We start from the raw sequence: 20,914 nt of genomic DNA on the forward strand, positions 1-20,914 counted from the left end.
GCCAAGTGAAACTCCTGAAGACCTTAAAGTAATTAACCCTACAAAATTTCAACCTGATCCGTCTTCCAAAACTCGCTAGTGGCTATGATAAATCAGATTTTAATATCATTTTTGAGCTAATATGTCAAGTCTTCGACCCTCTACCCATAACCATCTACATCCACTAGCATGTACAGACCCAGTGCAGTCTAGCAGTACCCTCTATTTGCCCCAAAAGCCCAACAAGCCTGAGTAACTTAGCCCTAAAGCCCAAAAATCACCCAAAATTCGGAAAATTTCGACATCAAATTCTAGTTATTTTGATATATCTCAAGAAATACTTGTCCAAACCTGGATTAATCTATTGTTCTGAAAAGCCCTCATCAAGTAGAAGCGATTCCAGCTATAATTGACCCCTCTCAACTCGTTCTAGGTACCAAAAACTTAGCCCAAAGTTGACCCTTCCAAAAATCCTAGGTTCACCTCAGAAAAACAGTCATAAAATTGTGAAAAATGCCCCGATCATTCCAAATGTTTGCGCTGCAGCATTTTTTAAGCCGGGGAACCGACATGCAAATTTTGAAGCGATTTGAAGAACTTTAAAAATTGAGTGACGCTTGAGCCCCTGAATTTTGACACTTTTCGAATCCGCACGAATTCGATCATAATTCCTACAAAAAACCTCCAATTGACCTTTTTTATAGCCCTAGACCATCCTACTGCTCACGTTAGACGTCCCAGTACCCAACAATTCCGTCAAAAATCAATAAAAGTTGAGTTATGACAAAAATACTGAACCCTACCAAAGTGCGTTAAAATTGATTAAAATGTAGTGTAAATTATATCCCAAAAATATGCCAAAAACTGTTCCAACTGCCTCCAGCAGCTACTCCCAGCAGCCACCCGCATGGTACAACCTCAAACAACCATAAAAACCCAATATTGCTAAGTATATGTTGACAAATGACGAAAAAATGAAAATTGCGCTTCTGCTTCAATTCACTGCTTCAAAAATTTTGTAATTTTATTTCCCACCTGACCCGATTAAAGCAACCTATACCCCCTACAATTCTAGTGCAACCCTCCACTAGCCTTGTAGTACCATAAAACCAGTCCTAGCTCATCCCAGTATCAGCCATGAAGACTTAAACCCAAATAAGCTCTGAAATTGCAACAATTTTGTCAGAAAAATTCAGTTTTTTCCCACTAGAGTCTAAATTATTAACTTCTGACAGCAATTAATTATACCATCAGCACCGCATATATATCTCTCAGAATATGCACTCCCAGTCCCCTAGTGCCAATACAAGCTGAGAAAAGACTGCCAAAGTAACGAAAATCACAAAAAATTTAGTGTTTTTTCTGGAAAAATTGATCAAAAATGCATTTTAATACCCGAATATGCCCAGTTTTATTGTTTACTCAGTTAGCCCTACTCATGAGCAGTCAAACCATAGTTATTTCAATAATTTTGAACAAGTTTTTCATAACCTCATAGCCAATAACCTATCCCCTATCTGAGCCTTTTCAAAAAACCCAGGTTCACTGCAGCAAAAACGTTATAACTCGTGAAAAAATACTCAAAACCGCCCCTGACGACCTTGAAGTAATTAACCCTACGAACTTTCAACCTGATCCGTCGAGAAGACAACACATGGGACCGGATTTGTTTGATAAACATATCCCGGAACTGATAAATGAACATGAAAAGGAAACCCATCAATCAAAAAGAGTGAAACCAGATCCAGTTAAAGTGACCATAAATGTCCCCCTAGGTTGACCATTAGCAGGACCAGTAGCAGCAGCACCTCCAGCAGCACCACTGGCCCCACCAAGGGTAATAGCACCAGCCGTTAGACCACGAACAGCTCCAGTACATCTTACAACAAACCCTTACCTAACCAACCAAGTTAGAAGATCAGGCAGTCCTAGACCGAAAAATGCACGTGCCAGATTGGAACAAGAAGAAAAACGTGAAGCAATAAAAGCATCAGCACAAGCATCAAAACAATCAAATACACCAACTAGAGAGACAAAATTAGATCAAGTTAGAGCTAGTATAGCCAAATATTCAGGAAAAAAGCCCAGCAGCTCAGCAAACAGACCAGTAACCAGATCTCAAACGAAAAACACTTCACCAGGCTCTTCAAACCAAAACTTAAATCATTTTAGTCAAGAAATAAATGCAACATATCTAAGTTCACCAACAGATATCTTATACTCTCCACACTCTTTTGCAAACTGTATATCAGCAGACCTTGCAATGGCAAAGGGGTTAGCCAGACAAGTCAAAAGTTGGTACCCAGCAGCCCCAAGTGCAATCAGACTTAGATATCCACCAGATATTGGCTCAGTTTTAATCTACTTTGACCCCATTTCCGAACGTTATATCTTCAGTTTAGTCACCAAAGTTAGGTACTACCACAAACCCACATACGAATCTGTATTAGCAAGTCTCTATGAATTGAGAGAAATAGTAATAGATGCAGGAATATCACACTTAAGTCTTCCAAAACTCGCTAGTGGCTATGATAAATCAGATTTTAATATCATTTTTGAGCTAATATGTCAAGTCTTCGACCCACTAGCATGTACAGACCCAGTGCAGTCTAGCAGTACCCTCTATTTGCCCCAAAAGCCCAACAAGCCTGAGCAACTTAGCCCTAAAGCCCAAAAATCACCCAAAATTCGGAAAATTTCGACATCAAATACTAGTTATTTTGATATATCTCAAGAAATACTTGTCCAAACCTGGATTAATCTATTGTTCTGAAAAGCCCTCATCCAGTAGAAGCGATTCCAGTTATAATTGACGCCTCTCGAGCCGTTCTAGGTACCAAAAACTTAGCCCAAAATTGACCCTTCCAAAAATACTAAAGTCACCACAGTCATAAAATTGTGAAAAATGCCCCGATCATTCCAAATTTTTGCGCTGCAGCATTTTTCAAGCCGAGGAATCGACATGCAGATTTTGAAGCGATTTGAAGAACTTTAAAAATTGAGTGACGCTGGAGCCCCTGAATTTTGACACTTCGAATCCGCACGAATTCGATCATAACTCCTACAAAAAACCTCCAATTGACCTATTTTATAGCCCTAGACCATCCTACTGCTCACGCTTGACGTCCCAGTACCCAAAAATTCCGTCAAAAATCAATAAAAGTTGAGTTATGACAAAAATACTGAACCCTAACAAGTGCGTTAAAATTGATTAAAATGTAGTGTAAATTATACCCCAAAAATATGCCAAAAACTGTTCCAACTGCCTCCAGCAGCTACTCCCAGCAGCCACCCGCATGGTACAACGTCAAACAACCATAAAAATCCAATGTTGCCAAGTATATGTTGAAAAATGACGAAAAAATGAAAATTGCGCTTCTGCTTCAATTCACTGCTTCAAAAATTTTATCATTTTATTTCCCACCTGACCCGATTAAAGCAACCTATACCCCCTACAACCCTAGTGCAACCCTCCACTAGCCTTGTAGTACCATAAAAACCAGTTCTAGCTCATCCCAGTATCAGCCATGAAGACTTAAACCCAAATAAGCTCTGAAATTGCCACAATTTTGTCAGAAAAATTCAGTTTTTTCCCACTAGAGTCTAAATTATTAACTTCTGACAGCAATTAATTATACCATCAGCACCGCATATATATCTCTCAGAATATGCACTCCCAGTCCCCTAGTGCCAATACAAGCTGAGAAAAGACTGCCAAAGTAACGAAAATCACAAAAAATTTAGTGTTTTTTCTGGAAAAATTGATCAAAAATGCATTTTAATACCCGAATATGCCCAGTTTTATTGTTTACTCAGTTAGCCCTACTCATGAGCAGTCAAACCATAGTTATTTCAATAATTTTGAACAAGTTTTTCATAACCTCATAGCCAATAACCTATCCCCTATTTGAGCCTTTTCAAAAAACCCAGGTTCACTGCAGCAAAAACGTTATAACTCGTGAAAAAATACTCAAAACCGCCCCTGACGACCTTGAAGTAATTAACCCTACGAACTGTCAACCTGATCCGTCGAGAAGACAACACATGGGACCGGATTTGTTTGATAAACATATCCCGGAACTGATAAATGAACAGGAAAAGGAAACCCATCAATCAAAAACAGTGAAACCAGATCCAGTTAAAGTGACCATAAATGTCCCCCTAGGTGGACCATTAGCAGGACCAGTAGAAGCAGCACCTCCAGCAGCACCACTGCCCCCACCAAGGGTAATAGCACCAGCCGTTAGACCACGAACAGCTCCAGTACATCTTACAACAAACCCTTACCTAACCGACCAAGTTTGAAAATCAGGCAGTCCTAGACCGAAAAATGCACGTGCCAGATTGGAACAAGAAGAAAAACGTGATGCAAAAAAAGCATCAGCACAAGCATCAAAACAATCAAATACACCAACTAGAGAGACAAAATTAGATCAATTTAGAGCTAGTATAGCCAAATATTCAGGAAAAAAGCCCAGCAGTTCAGCAAACAGACCAGTAACCAGATCTCAAACGAAAAACTCTTCACCAGGCTCTTCAAACCAAAACTTAAATCATTTTAGTCAAGAAATAAATGCAACATATCTAAGTTCACCAACAGATATCTTATACTCTCCACACTCTTTTGCAAACTGTATATCAGCAGACCTTGCAATGGCAAAGGGATTAGCCAGACAAGTCAAAAGTTGGTACCCAGCAGCCCCAAGTGCAATCAGACTTAGATATCCACCAGATATTGGCTCAGTTTTAATCTACTTTGACCCCATTTCCGAACGTTATATCTTCAGTTTAGTCACCAAAGTTAGGTACTACCACAAACCCACATACGAATCTGTATTAGCAAGTCTCTATGAATTGAGAGAAATAGTAATAGATGCAGGAATATAATACTTAAGTCTTCCAAAACTCGCTAGTGGCTATGATAAATCAGATTTTAATATCATTTTTGAGCTAATATGTCAAGTCTTCGACCCACTAGCATGTACAGACCCAGTGCAGTCTAGCAGTACCCTCTATTTGCCCCAAAAGCCCAACAAGCCTGAGCAACTTAGCCCTAAAGCCCAAAAATCACCCAAAATTCGGAAAATTTCGACATCAAATACTAGTTATTTTGATATATCTCAAGAAATACTTGTCCAAACCTGGATTAATCTATCGTTCTGAAAAGCCCTCATCCAGTAGAAGCGATTCCAGCTATAATTGACCCCTCTCGACCCGTTCTAGGTACCAAAAACTTAGCCCAAAGTTGACCCTTCCAAAAATCCTAGGATCACCTCAGAAAAACAGTAATAAAATTGTGAAAAATGCCCCGATCATTCCAAATGTTTGCGCTGCAGCATTTTTCAAGCCGAGGAACCGACATGCAAATTTTGAAGCGATTTTAAGAACTTTAAAAATTGAGTGACGCTTGAGCCCCTGAATTTTGACACTTTTCGAATCCGCACGAATTCGATCATAACTCCTACAAAAAACCTCCAATTGACCTATTTTATAGCCCTAGACCATCCTACTGCTCACGCTTGACGTCCCAGTACCCAAAAATTCCGTCAAAAATCAATAAAAGTTGAGTTATGACAAAAATACAACCCTAACAAAGTGCGTTAAAATTGATTAAAATGTAGTGTAAATTATACCCCAAAAATATGCCAAAAACTGTTCCAACTGCCTCCAGCAGCTACTCCCAGCAGCCACCCGCATGGTACAACGTCAAACAACCATAAAAACCCAATGTTGCCAAGTATATGTTGAAAAATGACGAAAAAATGAAAATTGCGCTTCTGCTTCAATTCACTGCTTCAAAAATTTTGTCATTTTATTTCCCACCTGACCCGATTAAAGCAACCTATACCCCCTACAACCCTAGTGCAACCCTCCACTAGCCTTGTAGTACCATAATAACCAGTCCTAGCTCATCCCAGTATCAGCCATGAAGACTTAAACCCAAATAAGCTCTGAAATTGCCACAATTTTGTCAGAAAAATTCAGTTTTTTCCCACTAGAGTCTAAATTATTAACTTCTGACAGCAATTAATTATACCATCAGCACCGCATATATATCTCTCAGAATATGCACTCCCAATCCCCTAGTGCCAATACAAGCTGAGAAAAGACTGCCAAAGTAACGAAAATCACAAAAAATTTAGTGTTTTTTCTGGAAAAAGTGATCAAAAATGCATTTTAATACCCGAATATGCCCAGTTTTATTGTTTACTCAGTTAGCCCTACTCAAGAGCAGTCAAACCATAGTTATTTCAATAATTTTGAACTAGTTTTTCATAACCTCATAGCCAATAACCTATCCCCTATCTGAGCCTTTTCAAAAAACCCAGGTTCACTGCAGCAAAAACGTTATTACTCGTGAAAAAATACTCAAAACTGCCCCTGAAGACCTTTAAGTAATTAACCCTACCAACTGTCAACCTGATCCGTCGAGAAGACAACACATGGGACCGGATTTGTTTGATAAACATATCCCGGAACTGATAAATGGACAAGAAAAGGAAACCCATCAATCAAAAACAGTGAAACCAGATCCAGTTAAAGTGATCATAAATGTCCCCCTAGATGGACCATTAGCAGGACCAGTAGAAGCAGCACCTCCAGCAGCACCACTGGCCCCACCAAGGGTAATAGCACCAGCCGTTAGACCACGAACAGCTCCAGTACATCTTCCAGTATTTGATTCTTCAAGCTCAGATGAAGCAATTCCTAATTTATTTGAAGAAAATAGTAGTTCAGATGAAAACCTAGCTGACCTGAATCTAGATGCTGAACAAATAGCAAGAATACTGGTTGATCCACTAATTGCTGATGAAATTCGACAGCAAGAACCAGAAAATCCTGTTCCTCTAGTATCATCCCAATCAGATGATGAAATGTTTTCACCACTCCAGCAACCTCAGCCAGCAATAGTACCATTAGATGTTGAGTCCCCTCCAGAAACACGAGAAGAACAATTTGCGTTAACTGACAGAAAAATAAGAGCGCGACCTTATAATCCTAAACGAAAACCAGAGAAAAGTGCATTCAAATCACTAGACTACCAACAGCGAAAAAATGTACGCGGATTTAAATGCGATAGAGAATTAATGTTGCATGAAGAAGATAGAACAAACCTTTACCTAACCAACCAAGTTAGAAGATCAGGCAGTCCTAGACCGAAAAACGCACGTGCCAGATTGGAGCAAGAAGAAAAACGTGAAGCAATAAAAGCATCAGCACAAGCATCAAAACAATCAAATACACCAACTAGAGAGACAAAATTAGATCAAGTTAGAGCTAGTATAGCCAAATATTCAGGAAAAAAGCCCAGCAGTTCAGCAAACAGACCAGTAACCAGATCTCAAACAAAAAACTCTTCACCAGGCTCTTCAAACCAAAACTTAAATCATTTTAGTCAAGAAATAAATGCAACATATCTAAGTTCACCAACAGATATCTTATACTCTCCACACTATTTTGCAAACTGTATATCAGCAGACCTTGCAATGGCAAAGGGATTAGCCAGACAAGTCAAAAGTTGGTACCCAGCAGCCCCAAGTGCAATCAGACTTAGATATCCACCAGATATTGGCTCAGTTTTAATCTACTTTGACCCCATTTCCGAACGTTATATCTTCAGTTTAGTCACCAAAGTTAGGTACTACCACAAACCCACATACGAATCTGTATAAGCATGTCTCTATGAATTAAGGGAAATAGTAATAGATGCAGGAATATCACACTTAAGTCTTCCAAAACTCGCTAGTGGCTACGATAAATTAGATTTTAATATCATTTTTGAGCTAATATGTCAAGTCTTCGACCCTCTACCCATAACCATCTACATCCACTAGCTTGTACAGACCCAGTGCAGTCTAGCAGTACCCTCTATTTGCCCCAAAAGCCCAACAAGCCTGAGCAACTTAGCCCTAAAGCCCAAAAATCACCCAAAATTCGGAAAATTTCGACATCAAATACTAGTTATTTTGATATATCTCAAGAAATACTTGTCCAAACCTGGATTAATCTATTGTTCTGAAAAGCCCTCATCCAGTAGAAGCGATTCCAGTTATAATTGACGCCTCTCGAGCCGTTCTAGGTACCAAAAACTTAGCCCAAAATTGACCCTTCCAAAAATACTAAAGTCACCACAGTCATAAAATTGTGAAAAATGCCCCGATCATTCCAAATTTTTGCGCTGCAGCATTTTTCAAGCCGAGGAATCGACATGCAGATTTTGAAGCGATTTGAAGAACTTTAAAAATTGAGTGACGCTGGAGCCCCTGAATTTTGACACTTCGAATCCGCACGAATTCGATCATAACTCCTACAAAAAACCTCCAATTGACCTATTTTATAGCCCTAGACCATCCTACTGCTCACGCTTGACGTCCCAGTACCCAAAAAACCCGTCAAAAATTGATAAAAGTTGAGTTATGACAAAAATACTGAACCCTACCAAAGTGCGTTAAAATTGATTAAAATAGTGTAAATTATACCCCAAAAATATGTCAAAAACTGTTCCAACTGCCTCCAGCAGCTACTCCCAGCAGCCACCCGCATGGTACAACCTCAAACAACCATAAAAACCCAATATTGCCAAGTATATGTTGAAAAATGACGAAAAAATGAAAATTGCGCTTCTGCTTCAATTCACTGCTTCAAAAGTTTTGTCATTTTATTTCCCACCTGACCCGATTAAAGCAACCTATACTCCCTACAACCCTAGTGCAACACCCCACTAGCCTTTTAGTGCCATGAAAACCAGTCCTAGCTCATCCCAGTATCAGCCATGAAGACTTAAACCCAAATAAGCTCTGAAATTGCCACATTTTTGTCAGAAAAAATTCAGTTATTTCCCACTAGAGTCTAAATTATTAACTTCTGACAGCAATTAATTATACCATCAGCACCCCCGCATACATATCCCTTAGAATATGCACTGCCAGTCCCCTAGTGCCAATACAAGCTGAGAAAAGACTGCCAAAGTAACGAAAATCACAAAAAATTTAGTGTAATTTCTGGAAAAAGTGATCAAAAATGCATCTTAATACCCGAATATGCCCAGTTTTATTGTTTACTCAGTTAGCCCTACTCTTGAACAGTCCAACCATAGTTATTTCAAAAATTTTGAACAAGGTTTTCATAGCCTCATAGCCAATAACCTATCCCCTATCTGAGCCTTTTCAAAAAAACCCAGGTTCACTGCAGCAAAAACGTTATAACTCGTGAAAAAATAGTCAAAACCACCCAAATTTTTGCGCTGCAGGGGTTTTTGAGAAAGCGATTCACCAATTTTGAGCTCAATCGAAGCATTTTAAAAATTGAGTGACGCTGGGGCTCTCAATTTTTGAGACTTTTTGAAAATTTACGTACATGTTCATAAATTTCGAAATGTTGATCGAAAACCCAATATTATTAGCTTAAAACATTTGTATGCTCAAGTTCTACATGCCCATATCAAAAATTTTGAAAATTGTTAAGTAAAATGTTGAAATAATAGCAAAAAACTGAAGCCTACCAAACTCTTCTCAAATTAGTCAAAATAGAGCCCGATTTAGACCAGAAAAATAGTACTAAATATCCGATTTATGAGCCCAAATCCAATATTCAGTCTCCCTAGAAGTTGTCCAAGCCTAATAAACCCATACAATCTCACAGAAATGCATAAATGTTGAAAAAAGTGAAAAAACCGAAATCTTCACATATTTGACCAAATTTAGTCCAAAATTATAAAGTGAAAAACTCCACATAATAAAGTCAAATCATGCACCAAACTGCACCAATAGCTGCCACCAACATAGTACTCACTAGTATGACTCTCAGTTACCGTGAAAATTCAATCATTTCCAACCTATGTCAACTTATGCACCAAACATGACGCACCTCAAGTAAAAATCTAGCAAGTTCAAAAAAAAACTGGACCAAAACACATGTTAATCACTCCAAAAGCTACCAAAATGCTACCTCTGATAGCCACTGATATCAGTACTAACAGTTAGCACCTGATTTTGGCCACTAGAGAATCACCAGACCGACACATGTCTCGAAGAAGCTCAAATATTAGAAAAATCATGTCTGAAAATTAGCATTTTGGACGTAAAAACCAATGTTCTGACCCGATAAATAGCTTCAGATCCTATAATTCAGTAATATACATTAGTACCAAGCATAGACAGTACCATTTTAACCATTTAATGCCGATAATGTATGAAGAGTGATGATTTATTCAGACCGAAATTTCATGATTCAAAAATAGCCAGGTTCAGATCACGAAAACAGTCATAACTTTGCGAAAAATGCCCAAATTGCGCCAAGTTTTTTGCGCTGCAGCGTTTTTTGAGCTACTAAAGCGATCTGCCAATTTTGAGCCCGATTGGAGCAATTTAAAAATTGAGTGACGCTGGAGCCCTCAAATTTTCGCATTTTTCGTTTTCTCAAACATGAATAAAAAAGTTGACCAAAAAGTGCCCAAAAACCTGAATTTATAGCATAGTAATAACCCACCGATGTCTACCGAGTGGGCCAAGCCAAAACATTTGCCCAAAGTGCAATAAAAATTGAAAAATTCACATATATGCAACACCAGTCTTGATGTGGAAAAATGACCTAATTCACGAAAAAATTACATGTAAAAATTAGTACCAAATCAGTTCAAATTACACACAAATGCTGCTAATAACGAGGACAAGTACCTAGAACCATTAGAACCAGTTTATGACCAGTATTTCACAAGTAAAGTTAAGTTAATGCTCAAGAATGAAAAAAGCCATTATGTCATCAATTTTGCACACTTACAAATATATCATTATAAAGTCACACACTGCAATTAAAAAGTTACCATATGCTCACACTCACTATAGCTTCTAGGCCCAACAGTCAAAACCAATTATCCAAGCTACAATTGTCAAATAACAAGTAAAAACATACCTATAAATGAAACTAATCTACTTGATGAATACAATTGCACAGACACTAGTCAATCCTCATCGGCGCTATCCTCAGCCACGCTACCACCACTAGTACTCTGACCGGCCTGACCCCTTGTCCTAGTAGAACGAGTCAAGTTTCGCTCAGCATCATCCAACCTGTTTTAATGTAATTACAATGAATAAAATGCCTTAAAATTACACGAAACCTCGATAAATTCTGCATAAAAACAACTAAATACTCACTTCGGAAAGTCCACAATTGGCTCACCATGGTATCGATACTCATTGTCGATGAATTTCCCGATGCACTGGATCAGTACAGCTGGAGCGGTGGCCCTAGCATTGACAGAATGCCGATAACATACCCAGCCGCCCCCCATTTCCTGATTATACTGCCAATAGATATTGACATTGCATCCGAGGAAATATGCCATACCGACAAACTAAACAGTAAAACCTCAGATTATGCCTACATACACATGCACGTATCAGAATTACCACGCATTGAAGGAAAATTTACCCAGAACTCGGCCAACGACCCATTGTCTTCACTCGCATTAATCTCATACTCTGACACAAAGTACCCTAACTGGTCCTCCACAAGCTCAGAGAACCCAGGCGAACGCATCTTGGCCACAATAGCCAAGCGTAGAGCACGAACATTATGCTTGGGAACTTTCTTGTCTGCAATAAATTGGTTAAATGTGAATTAGAATTCTAAATCTACTGAAAATTACGATAAAATATAACAAATACCTGACTTCCGACCAGTTAACGTGTAGTACAGAGCACTGAGAGCACACAGACTACCAACTGCGGCCCTCACACCAGCCGCACCAAGCCACTTTGGAGTTTTAAATGACACTACGTCCACATACTCAGCGTAAATGTCATTGTAGAACTCGTATCCCAATTCGGCACACACGTTTGCGCGAAGATTCGCACGGAAGAAAGTACACTGCACCTCTTTGCCGTGCATCTTCTTCACGAAACATGGCACACATTCACGATTGGCTCTAAATATCAAGCAAAAACCACTTCACAAGTAATAATATACACATCAAACTAAAGAAAAATGAATAAAAATATACATAATTATTATACACATATGCAATTACCTTTCAACAGCAGCCTGCAATCTCCCATCGAGCGTGGAAAGAAGAACCCAGCAGTTTTCAGGCGATCGACTTGTGATCTCACACGAGTAAAGTGCTTTGCAGAAGCACTGAACCCGACATGAAGTGCAGCCAATTCCTGAGACACCATCTGCTGAGTAGGAATTTCCTTCTCCTGAACTTGCATTTCGCTGCCCACCTTCACTTCCACCTTGTACAGTAAAATTTCCCGATTTACGGCAAATTCAGACGTCCCCACATTCTTTGATCTTAGAACCATATGTTCTGCTTTGTCCCGATAAGCTCGTCGTTCATCAGCAGTCCGAACAAATGGTGGATACACCCATTCAGATTGAGATAACGACTTGCTTCGCAAGAAAGCCACAAAATGTTCATACTGGGCAACATCCATGATTAACAGTGATTATCTGAAAATTCAAAAATCGAGTCAAACTAGTTATTAAGCAAGCAAAGCGTTAAAGTGTTAAGTCAAAAATGAACAATCACAGGAATGAAAACGCACAAATAGAACAAATTATGCAATAAATGCCAAGAACGTTTAATTACCATGCCACAACGATCACTAATTGTTAATGACACATCCCGTAAAACACACAACACCGTTCTGAACACACAATTACACCCTTCACTACATTTACTTATTCACTACGCCTCACTAATTCTTCCTTTTATCCCCTACTTACGTCCTTATTCTCTCACAAAACAAGTTTGATATATACTAATTACAATGATATTAGTAGCACCTTATTAAATATTAATAGCACCAAGTATTTTAGTCAGTATATTCAGGAAAGCTAATCAGAACTACAACTACAAGTCAGTCAATAAATAATATAAATAAATATAAATAACTAGTTATACTGCCGTCTCCTCCATTTCAACTCCTCCCTCATCTTCTTGATCTACAATCTCTTCCCTCTCCCTCCTCCTTCCTGCACATCTTCCCCTCCTTCTCCTTCTCCACATCCCAACAATCCCGAATAATATCAATAATAATATCCATACTAATAATAATATTGATTCCCCATCCCAACCATCTCCTCCATCTTCTATACAATTGACTATTATCGTATTATTATGAATATTGAACTCTGGGTGAACTAAACGAGACCAGTGAACCCAGTTCCTTGACACATACCTGGTCCCGTTGTTTTAGCATCCCAGAGTGATATTATTCGGCCCGACAGTAATATTAAAGCACATAATTAGTATCAGAATAATCTGAAAAACTCGGAAAAACATGTAAAGACTGCATAATTCGACCCCCCAACCACTATCCCCATCATCACACACCCACCATTCAACCACATAACCATGTTTCAACATGTTTAAACACCATATTTAGTAGTAATATCAATAAACACACACACACACAAACACACTTGATATAAAAGTAGAGTACACCTGAAACAAATAAACACCACATAAACAAGTGCCAAATTGAAGAAATTAGAACTAGAAGCCTGAGTACATTAAACAAATGAGCAAATAAACACCGGAAAGCCAAATAGAATCCAATTGAACATCCTGAAGAGCCACATCAGCAGAAGATTGTCCTGAAACATAGTTGTTAATATTGAAACACGAAAACGTTACTTACAATTGTGTTGAATCTCGTACTTTTCGGCCCCATTTTTGAGACGCCGATCAACACAGAAGAAGCACTGGCTCAAGGAATAATCTTTCACAAGGAACGAAAGATTTTAATCACTGAGAAGTTCATCAACGCGGAATTTTTAGTACCGTTTCCTCGTTACAATTTCACGATACGACGACAAGTAGAGGCTCTACTTCTTGACCTCTCAAAGAAATGGATAACACAGTCAGAATTCTGCAACATGACTTACAGTACCACGTATCGGAATCAGACAGATGCCTTCAATGTTGACTGGCTTTACTCGAAGATCCTCAAGGAAACCATCGAAGCCGAACTTGAAGTTTCTAAACTACGCAATGAGACCGAAAAACTCCTCACCAGAGTCAAAGAGGACCCCCGAAACAGACAGAAAAGAGCCGCCCCGCTTGCGATAGCAGCCGTAGTCGCTGAAATTGGACTCTTTGGTCCAGGAATAGCAATGAGCAGCGGAGGATGCGGTGGAATCACAGGAATTTTTGGCTCATGCCAACGAACGTCTCAAAATGCCGAAAACATCGATAGATTAGCAAATAGTTTTAATAGCCTCAACGACTATGTCATGGAAATCGGCGCACAAACCGATGAGAAATTCTTTCTAGTTGCTGACGAACTTGCAAAGGTTTATAAAGTTGAAAACGAAATGCAAGAAAACCAAAACACAAACTGGAAACTAGTTGAGGAACAATTCGCAATTGTCGACCACAATCTGAATGCAATAGCAACCTGCATGGAAATTCAATCAACACAACAACAACTGAACTTTAACTTTGACACAGCAGCATCATTACTTCTTACCCTCTATGCAGATATTAAAAGTTATCGAGCAGCCTTATACTCTTTCCGAATTAATGTTATAAATGCAATTCCTACTCTACTTGACAAACGCCTTCCAATCTCTTTAGTACCGCGAAAATCTTTGATAAAGATCCTGGATGCAGTCCATGATAGCCAAAAGAACGCCCCAGATCGTCCCACTTTGGCAATACCCATGACTGACATACTTTCGTACTACGATGCGAAATTAGTACAAGAGATTTCGACAGTTGAGGACGGACTTTTACTGACACTAGCCATTCCCCTGGCCTCTAGCCAGTCGGTGTTTGAAGTTTATCGTGCAAATGTAATCCCTATGCCCCAGAAGGACTCTGTAGACGCCTTACAATGGGTGATAGAGGGAGAGTACTTAGCAATCTCTGAAGGACAGATGGAAACTACAGTACTGACGAAAGCCCAGTATGACAACTGTCTTGGATCGCAACGATACCGAATATGTCATGAGACAATGGAAACCCACCTTGGATTCTCCTCGTGCCTAGCAACCCTCAAGTTTCATCATGCCATTACAGCATTGAAAGTATGTGACACAGAGAAGGTTGTGTTACCCAACCCAGAACGAGCACAGAACCTTGGATACGGAATTTGGCTCTTAACATCAGCTTCAAGTGATTTTACCCTTAGTGAGATTGGTACGGACGAGAATGGCCAACAGACCAACATTCCTCATAAAGGTTGTAACATCTGTTTAATCGCATTAAAATGTGAACATACAATGTTCAGTGACCACATTAAAATTCGAGCCGATTTACAAAGTTGTCAGTATCTTCCCGCGAAGCGAATCAATGTAAAATTGCCAGATCCACTAGAACATTTAATTGACTCAGTTCCAAACATAAACGAACTTCCGAAGTACGAATCAAGCAATGAAGCAAATCTAGACTTATTGAAGGAAGTTAAAACAGAATTCATCTACTCCAATCGAAAGTTATCAACAGAATCACTAGATGACATAGCAAAGCCCATTACCACTGAAATGAAATCATTTAAGCCCGCACTAATTGACAAACTTGAATCTTACGTTCCTATCAAGCTTTCTCTCTCGCTAACAATTATTGTCGTTATCGGAAATCTAGCTCTACATATTCTCTTCATGTACTTATACCATAAAGTAGCTTTTTTACGACGAATGGTACCCAATTTCATGAAGCTTAACGGAACCAATGTACCACTAAATCCAGTAGTTTCCGTCCCCAAACATCTGAAAGCAGAAGTAGTTACAACTCTAGCCAAACAACTCAAGCAACCACCAACAGTCATCTCTCCAGAAGAACTTGGAACCCTCAAACGACAACGACGAAATTCCATGCCTGCAACTTCTACCATGTCATTCAACACCATGGACCGATTTAACACAGACGATGAACTGGACAACCAAGCTCAATCTCGAGAGGAGAGTATGCTTTAAATTCACGAAAGTCTTAAATAATTCAACAAGTATTAATCCTTTAACTGATTAAGTATCCCTTTATCCATTAAGTTTTAATCATATGTGCCTTAAATCATCAAACCAGTATTTCAATCCCAGAAACTAACCAGTGCTTTCAACCACTTATTCAGTCAGTTCAAATGTTTTACCCTATTCAAAGTTAAGAGCTTTTATTCAGTGAAATAACCATGATTAATTTCAGTGCTAATCTTAACGTGTTCTCTAAACCCTAACTCTATCTTATGTTCTCACTCTTTATTCAGCATTTGCGCATTCTCGACTCTCAAATGTTCCTTCAAAGCCTTTAATCTTGTCTTAACCTTCTCCTTTTTAATCTTTATCTCAATTTGTCTTAACTTAAACTTTCTTCCTCTTAACTTCTTTAATTGTCTTTAACTTAAATGCTTTCGTTCCAAACACTTTTCTAAGAAAACATAAATTGGGTGGCTCCAACAAAAACATATGTTTACTCTTATATTCGTGCAGATTATATGTTTCATAGAAAAATTGTAAAACCCCAGTTTCTTCTTAAAATTTTCATGGAAAATTTTCATAAAGTCCGGTAGTGTCACCCCCCTATTTCGTCCCTCATAGTTACGTGATGATATTCCTTAAAATATCCATAATTAAGTGCTTTATATTAATTAATATTCATTTAGTTTCACGGCCATATATATATCCAGTATTTCCATCTAGGCCTGATACCCCAAAATTTGTTTATGTTTACGAAAAACAACCGCAGAGTGACAGTTTTACTAGCAAACATATCAAGTGCCTAAATGCCTCAATGTTTACTTTTTTGAGTTTCTTGAAGATAAATTCGCATAATTAGTAAACAACTTTATGAGAGATTATATACTTGGTGAAGTAATTATTCTGATAAAGAAGGTGCTAATATGGAACTTGTATATGTACTTAACAAACATCAAGAGACGTACAAAAGCCGGAAATTGCCCAACTTGTAGATCAGTAAATATTTGCGAAGGTCCAATACAACTCAAGGCACAGTCCTGCGGAACTTACGATCAGCAGAACACCGGAGAAACAGCCTGACTACCAGTTGCTAATAAAACTCAGCAAAAACTCAAACTCCTTATTCTATCATTGAAAACTTTGGCTTTAATTTCTGATTTATTAAATAAAGATTGAACTGGAAATTCTTCCTAAAATTAATAAGTTAAAACAGGCTACATTAGAGTTATAGTATGGCTAAATAAAGCTCTAAAACCCAGGGCAACTAGTGGATGTATCGCGCATCCGAACCGCTCAATAAAAGGCTATTACTAGCTAAGTTTATTCAAAATATATCCGCTATAAATCGCACTGTGAAACACCAAAATAAGTCCTTGAAAAATGGCAATTAATCACATTATTTACTGCTATTATTAACCTCAGAAAACACCATGAGGAACACCTAGAAGTCAGTGCGTAACAGAGCGTTTATGGGTTTAAATTATTTCATGTAAGCCTCCAATGCTTACTTGAGATAATTCGAACCTGGACTGAATTTACTCTGATTATTTAGAAAAGTTGATATCACATTTTGATTCGAATTTTATAATGTAATTTCTGTATATAACCAAAAAGGTAGAACATACTTGTAGTAAAATAAAACAATATGTATTTTTTTCATGAATCATAGAAATTATATATACATTGTTTTGATTTAGTTCATGTTAATTTGGATTGATACTTTCTTAACAGATTAATTACTATGTTTTACTATGTTTCAATTAATTTTACTACTAAAAATAAAATCAACTTTTAAAAACTCACATCTTACTGTTTAATAACGGATTTTTTCCAGCTGAAGAATCAGAAACTGCTGATAGATGCAAAAGACAAGTAATGCGATAGTACTAGGGACTTAAAAATAGACAACTCTTGTCTTCAGAAGAATTCGGTTCTTGGTCAGATAAATTAATCGAATATTCGAAGGCATATTTTTTTCATCTGAATATCGAAGTCATCTGGTTATCTGGTTATCATTTTTTTCATCTGGTTATCATTTTGAATACCAAATTATCTACGGGATATCTGTGAGCGTAACAGATTTCCTTCGCATTTAAAAGAAACTACTTCATGATTGCTTCTTGAAAAATGATTAAACTCTGTTTGTCAGAACTCATAGTTAACTAAATTTTTCTCCATACACTTTTCAGTTCCTTCCAAAATTTTCTCATTACATATATTGAATCAGCTCTTCTGTTCAGTTGAAAAAGTCGTTCACGTATAGGCTAAAAACTAGGCTCTAAAACGGTTGCATGAGATACACCAATATTAAACATTACATTTCTGGAAAACCTACCATTTTGCTTTACTCTCTGTTCTCCGTTTGCAAAAAAAAATTGAAAAAATTTGAAAAATCGTAGGATTCAATCGTTTTAAGAAAATTTATGAGAAATCGAGTCGCATTCTTTGCTAAAACCTAACAAAAAACTGTAGTGTTTTTGTTTTCTTCCAAATTGTCTGTTATAGTTTCAACTAGTTGTAAAAGTGATTCTGTTGCTGACTTCTTTTTCGGAAAACCCAACTAGGTTGTTGTTAATGATTCGATTTCCTTCTCTGTGTCCTGTAACTTGGTTCAAGAGCAGGCGCTCAAAAACATTGGCTAGCATTGGGGTGTTCTAATACACGGAGGGAGAGCTTTCCGTTGTGGATGCCCGGCGGAAAGTTTGCTGTGTTTTGCGCTATCGCTTTTGCCTTACCCAGTGAAACGAAGCTTCAAAAAACCTTACTGAGATGTTGCTCAGATTCTTTGGTGTGAAAATGTCAAAAGATGGGTAAAAACCTGCGCAATTCCTCCACAAATTTCAGGAACGTACCTTCTTGACCACAATATTATCAAGCCGTGTCACAATATTATCAAGACGTAGCTGATAAATATCTGGCTAAGGCATCCCAGTGCTTGGAAGAATCTCAAGATTATGAATATTTACAAAGTTTTGTTTCACCGAGTGCAAATTGTCTCCAGGTTTGAATCAAGTCAAATGAGGCTTAAATAAAATTATTCTGAATAGTCAAATGAGATCTTGAAATGTAGCACTGCAAGATATTGATGTCAACAAAGCATGTTATCAAAATTATCGAGCAATTTTTTGAACGATAATTTGCCATGTATATCCAGTCGATGCAGTTAGCGTGCACCCACTGAGCTGGGACGAACCAACCTTAATTTATCAGGCTTTTTACTAATACACTATTTTTGCAGTGATAATTTTGAGACATTTTTATGCTGCTCAAAAGGATAGTAACTTGCGAGTCTTAACTCTCCGTTAAATTGTTTGTCCAGCCTCTATGTTGAGTTTGGTGGAGGTTTCTTTGTTTAGTCGGTTAAAGGAATCATGATCATGTAATTTGTACAACATTTGTAAAACTTCAAATATCCGTAAATACAAGGCCTGAAGAAGAATTTATTTAGCAAAATTATGCATTATCATATATGACAGGGCAAAGATTTCACTGCAAGATGTTGCAAGATCATAACTAATCTTGCAATTTTTTCCTGTGAAATCTCGCAAGATCTTGCAAGGTGAACATCGTGGTGCAGTCACCAGTTTTCACCTCTTACGGTTTTTGTTTAGTTGCAATGTTATGTAGGTTCAACAACTATGGAAGAACAGCTACAGACTGACAAAAATCTTCGCTCACCCCGATTTTATCGGACCAATGAGAGCGGCAGTTTCGATCAAAGGCAGACTGGAGAAGTTCAAGATCAACATGCCCCTCATCCAGGCACTCGGAAACCCTGGCCTCAAGGGACGCCACTGGGCACAGATGACCAAAAAGGTAGGAAGCACCCTTTTGCCTTTTATGGATAACAGGCGTTTATGGGTTTTTCAGGAAATTAAATAGCTAAGGTCATAATTGCACTTTATATAAACTTAGCATAAATGTACCTTAGAAAACTCCTGAGGTTACTACATCAACGGTTAAGGTAAATTTGACCTTTTTGTTCAACTTACCTTACGCTAACTTTATCTCACATTAAACTTAATGCTAAAACTAAATTTGACCTTTTTGTTCAACTTACCTTACGCTAACTTTATCTCACATTAAACTTAATGCTTAACGCTAAAACTAAATGCTTAGCCATCTTAACAGAAACCCTGCCCTAACTTTTGTTTACCTTCAATTTAACTTAACTTTTTTAACGTGTAGTGTATCGTTTTTGTTTAGCAAAAGTCGTGTTTCTGAGAACCGATCAAATTAACTGTGCGTAATTATGCTGAAACATGCCTCTAATGTAAATTGTTAATTTGTAATCAGCCAGTATTGAACGTTTCGATCAAAAGAGAAATAAATCGATTGTTATTCTATTAGTAATTTGGCGAATTGGGAACTTTTTATTCGATTTATTAATCGATCTGACTCAAAACGAAAAATTTAAATATAACTTTATATCTATACGCATGAAAGCGGAGTAGGAGATAATCAAGTTGAAGTTTGCTTGCTTTTCAATTTTTACTGGTGCAAAATGCGAACCAAGCATTTTTACAAAGCTTTTAAAAAGCTGAATGACCTAGTGCAGGCTGAAAGAAATTCAGGGAACTTCATAATATCTTAGTTATCTCATGCGATGAACCAGGAAAAGTTCTGTTGAGATACCAGAAATTTGCACGAAAGAGTTTCAATTAAAAGAGGCAGGCTCGAGCTTCACAAAACGAAAGATTAAACAAAAAATGCGAGGAAGGAAAAACTATTTGTTAATCTACGTTTGAAGGGTACTCACTTGATATATTTGATAGTTTTCATCGTAAAGTTTAATAATATGTTTTTGCTGGCTAGAATTTATGCACTAGAATGAAATATGATAGCAAAACGTAAAGTTTCAGACTTTGCTTGTCTCTCTGGATTTCTCTAATGACAATAATTTTCGACATAATTCAGTTGTAATTTTCATACCTCAAAAAAATTGGTCATTTTTTTAAGCATACTACAAGGGACTGTGCACCATGGGGTTTGTAACCATGAGAAGAAAATGCGA

At 37.8% G+C, this 20,914-nt stretch overlaps 1 protein-coding gene across 1 annotated transcript in view; it reads left to right on the top strand.

Moving 5' to 3' along the window:
* LOC142351710 (dynein axonemal heavy chain 3-like) overlaps nt 1-20,914 on the top strand; it is a 282,726-nt gene that overhangs the window by 45,492 nt on the left and 216,320 nt on the right. The window contains exon 22 of the mRNA XM_075403853.1: nt 19,528-19,716. Coding sequence (XP_075259968.1) covers nt 19,528-19,716 — 189 coding nt within the window. The remainder of the gene's footprint in view (nt 1-19,527; nt 19,717-20,914) is intronic.

The sequence above is a fragment of the Convolutriloba macropyga genome, chromosome 13 (genome assembly GCF_964194025.1).
Source record: "Convolutriloba macropyga chromosome 13, txConMacr16.3, whole genome shotgun sequence".
NCBI lineage: Eukaryota > Metazoa > Xenacoelomorpha > Acoela > Convolutidae > Convolutriloba > Convolutriloba macropyga.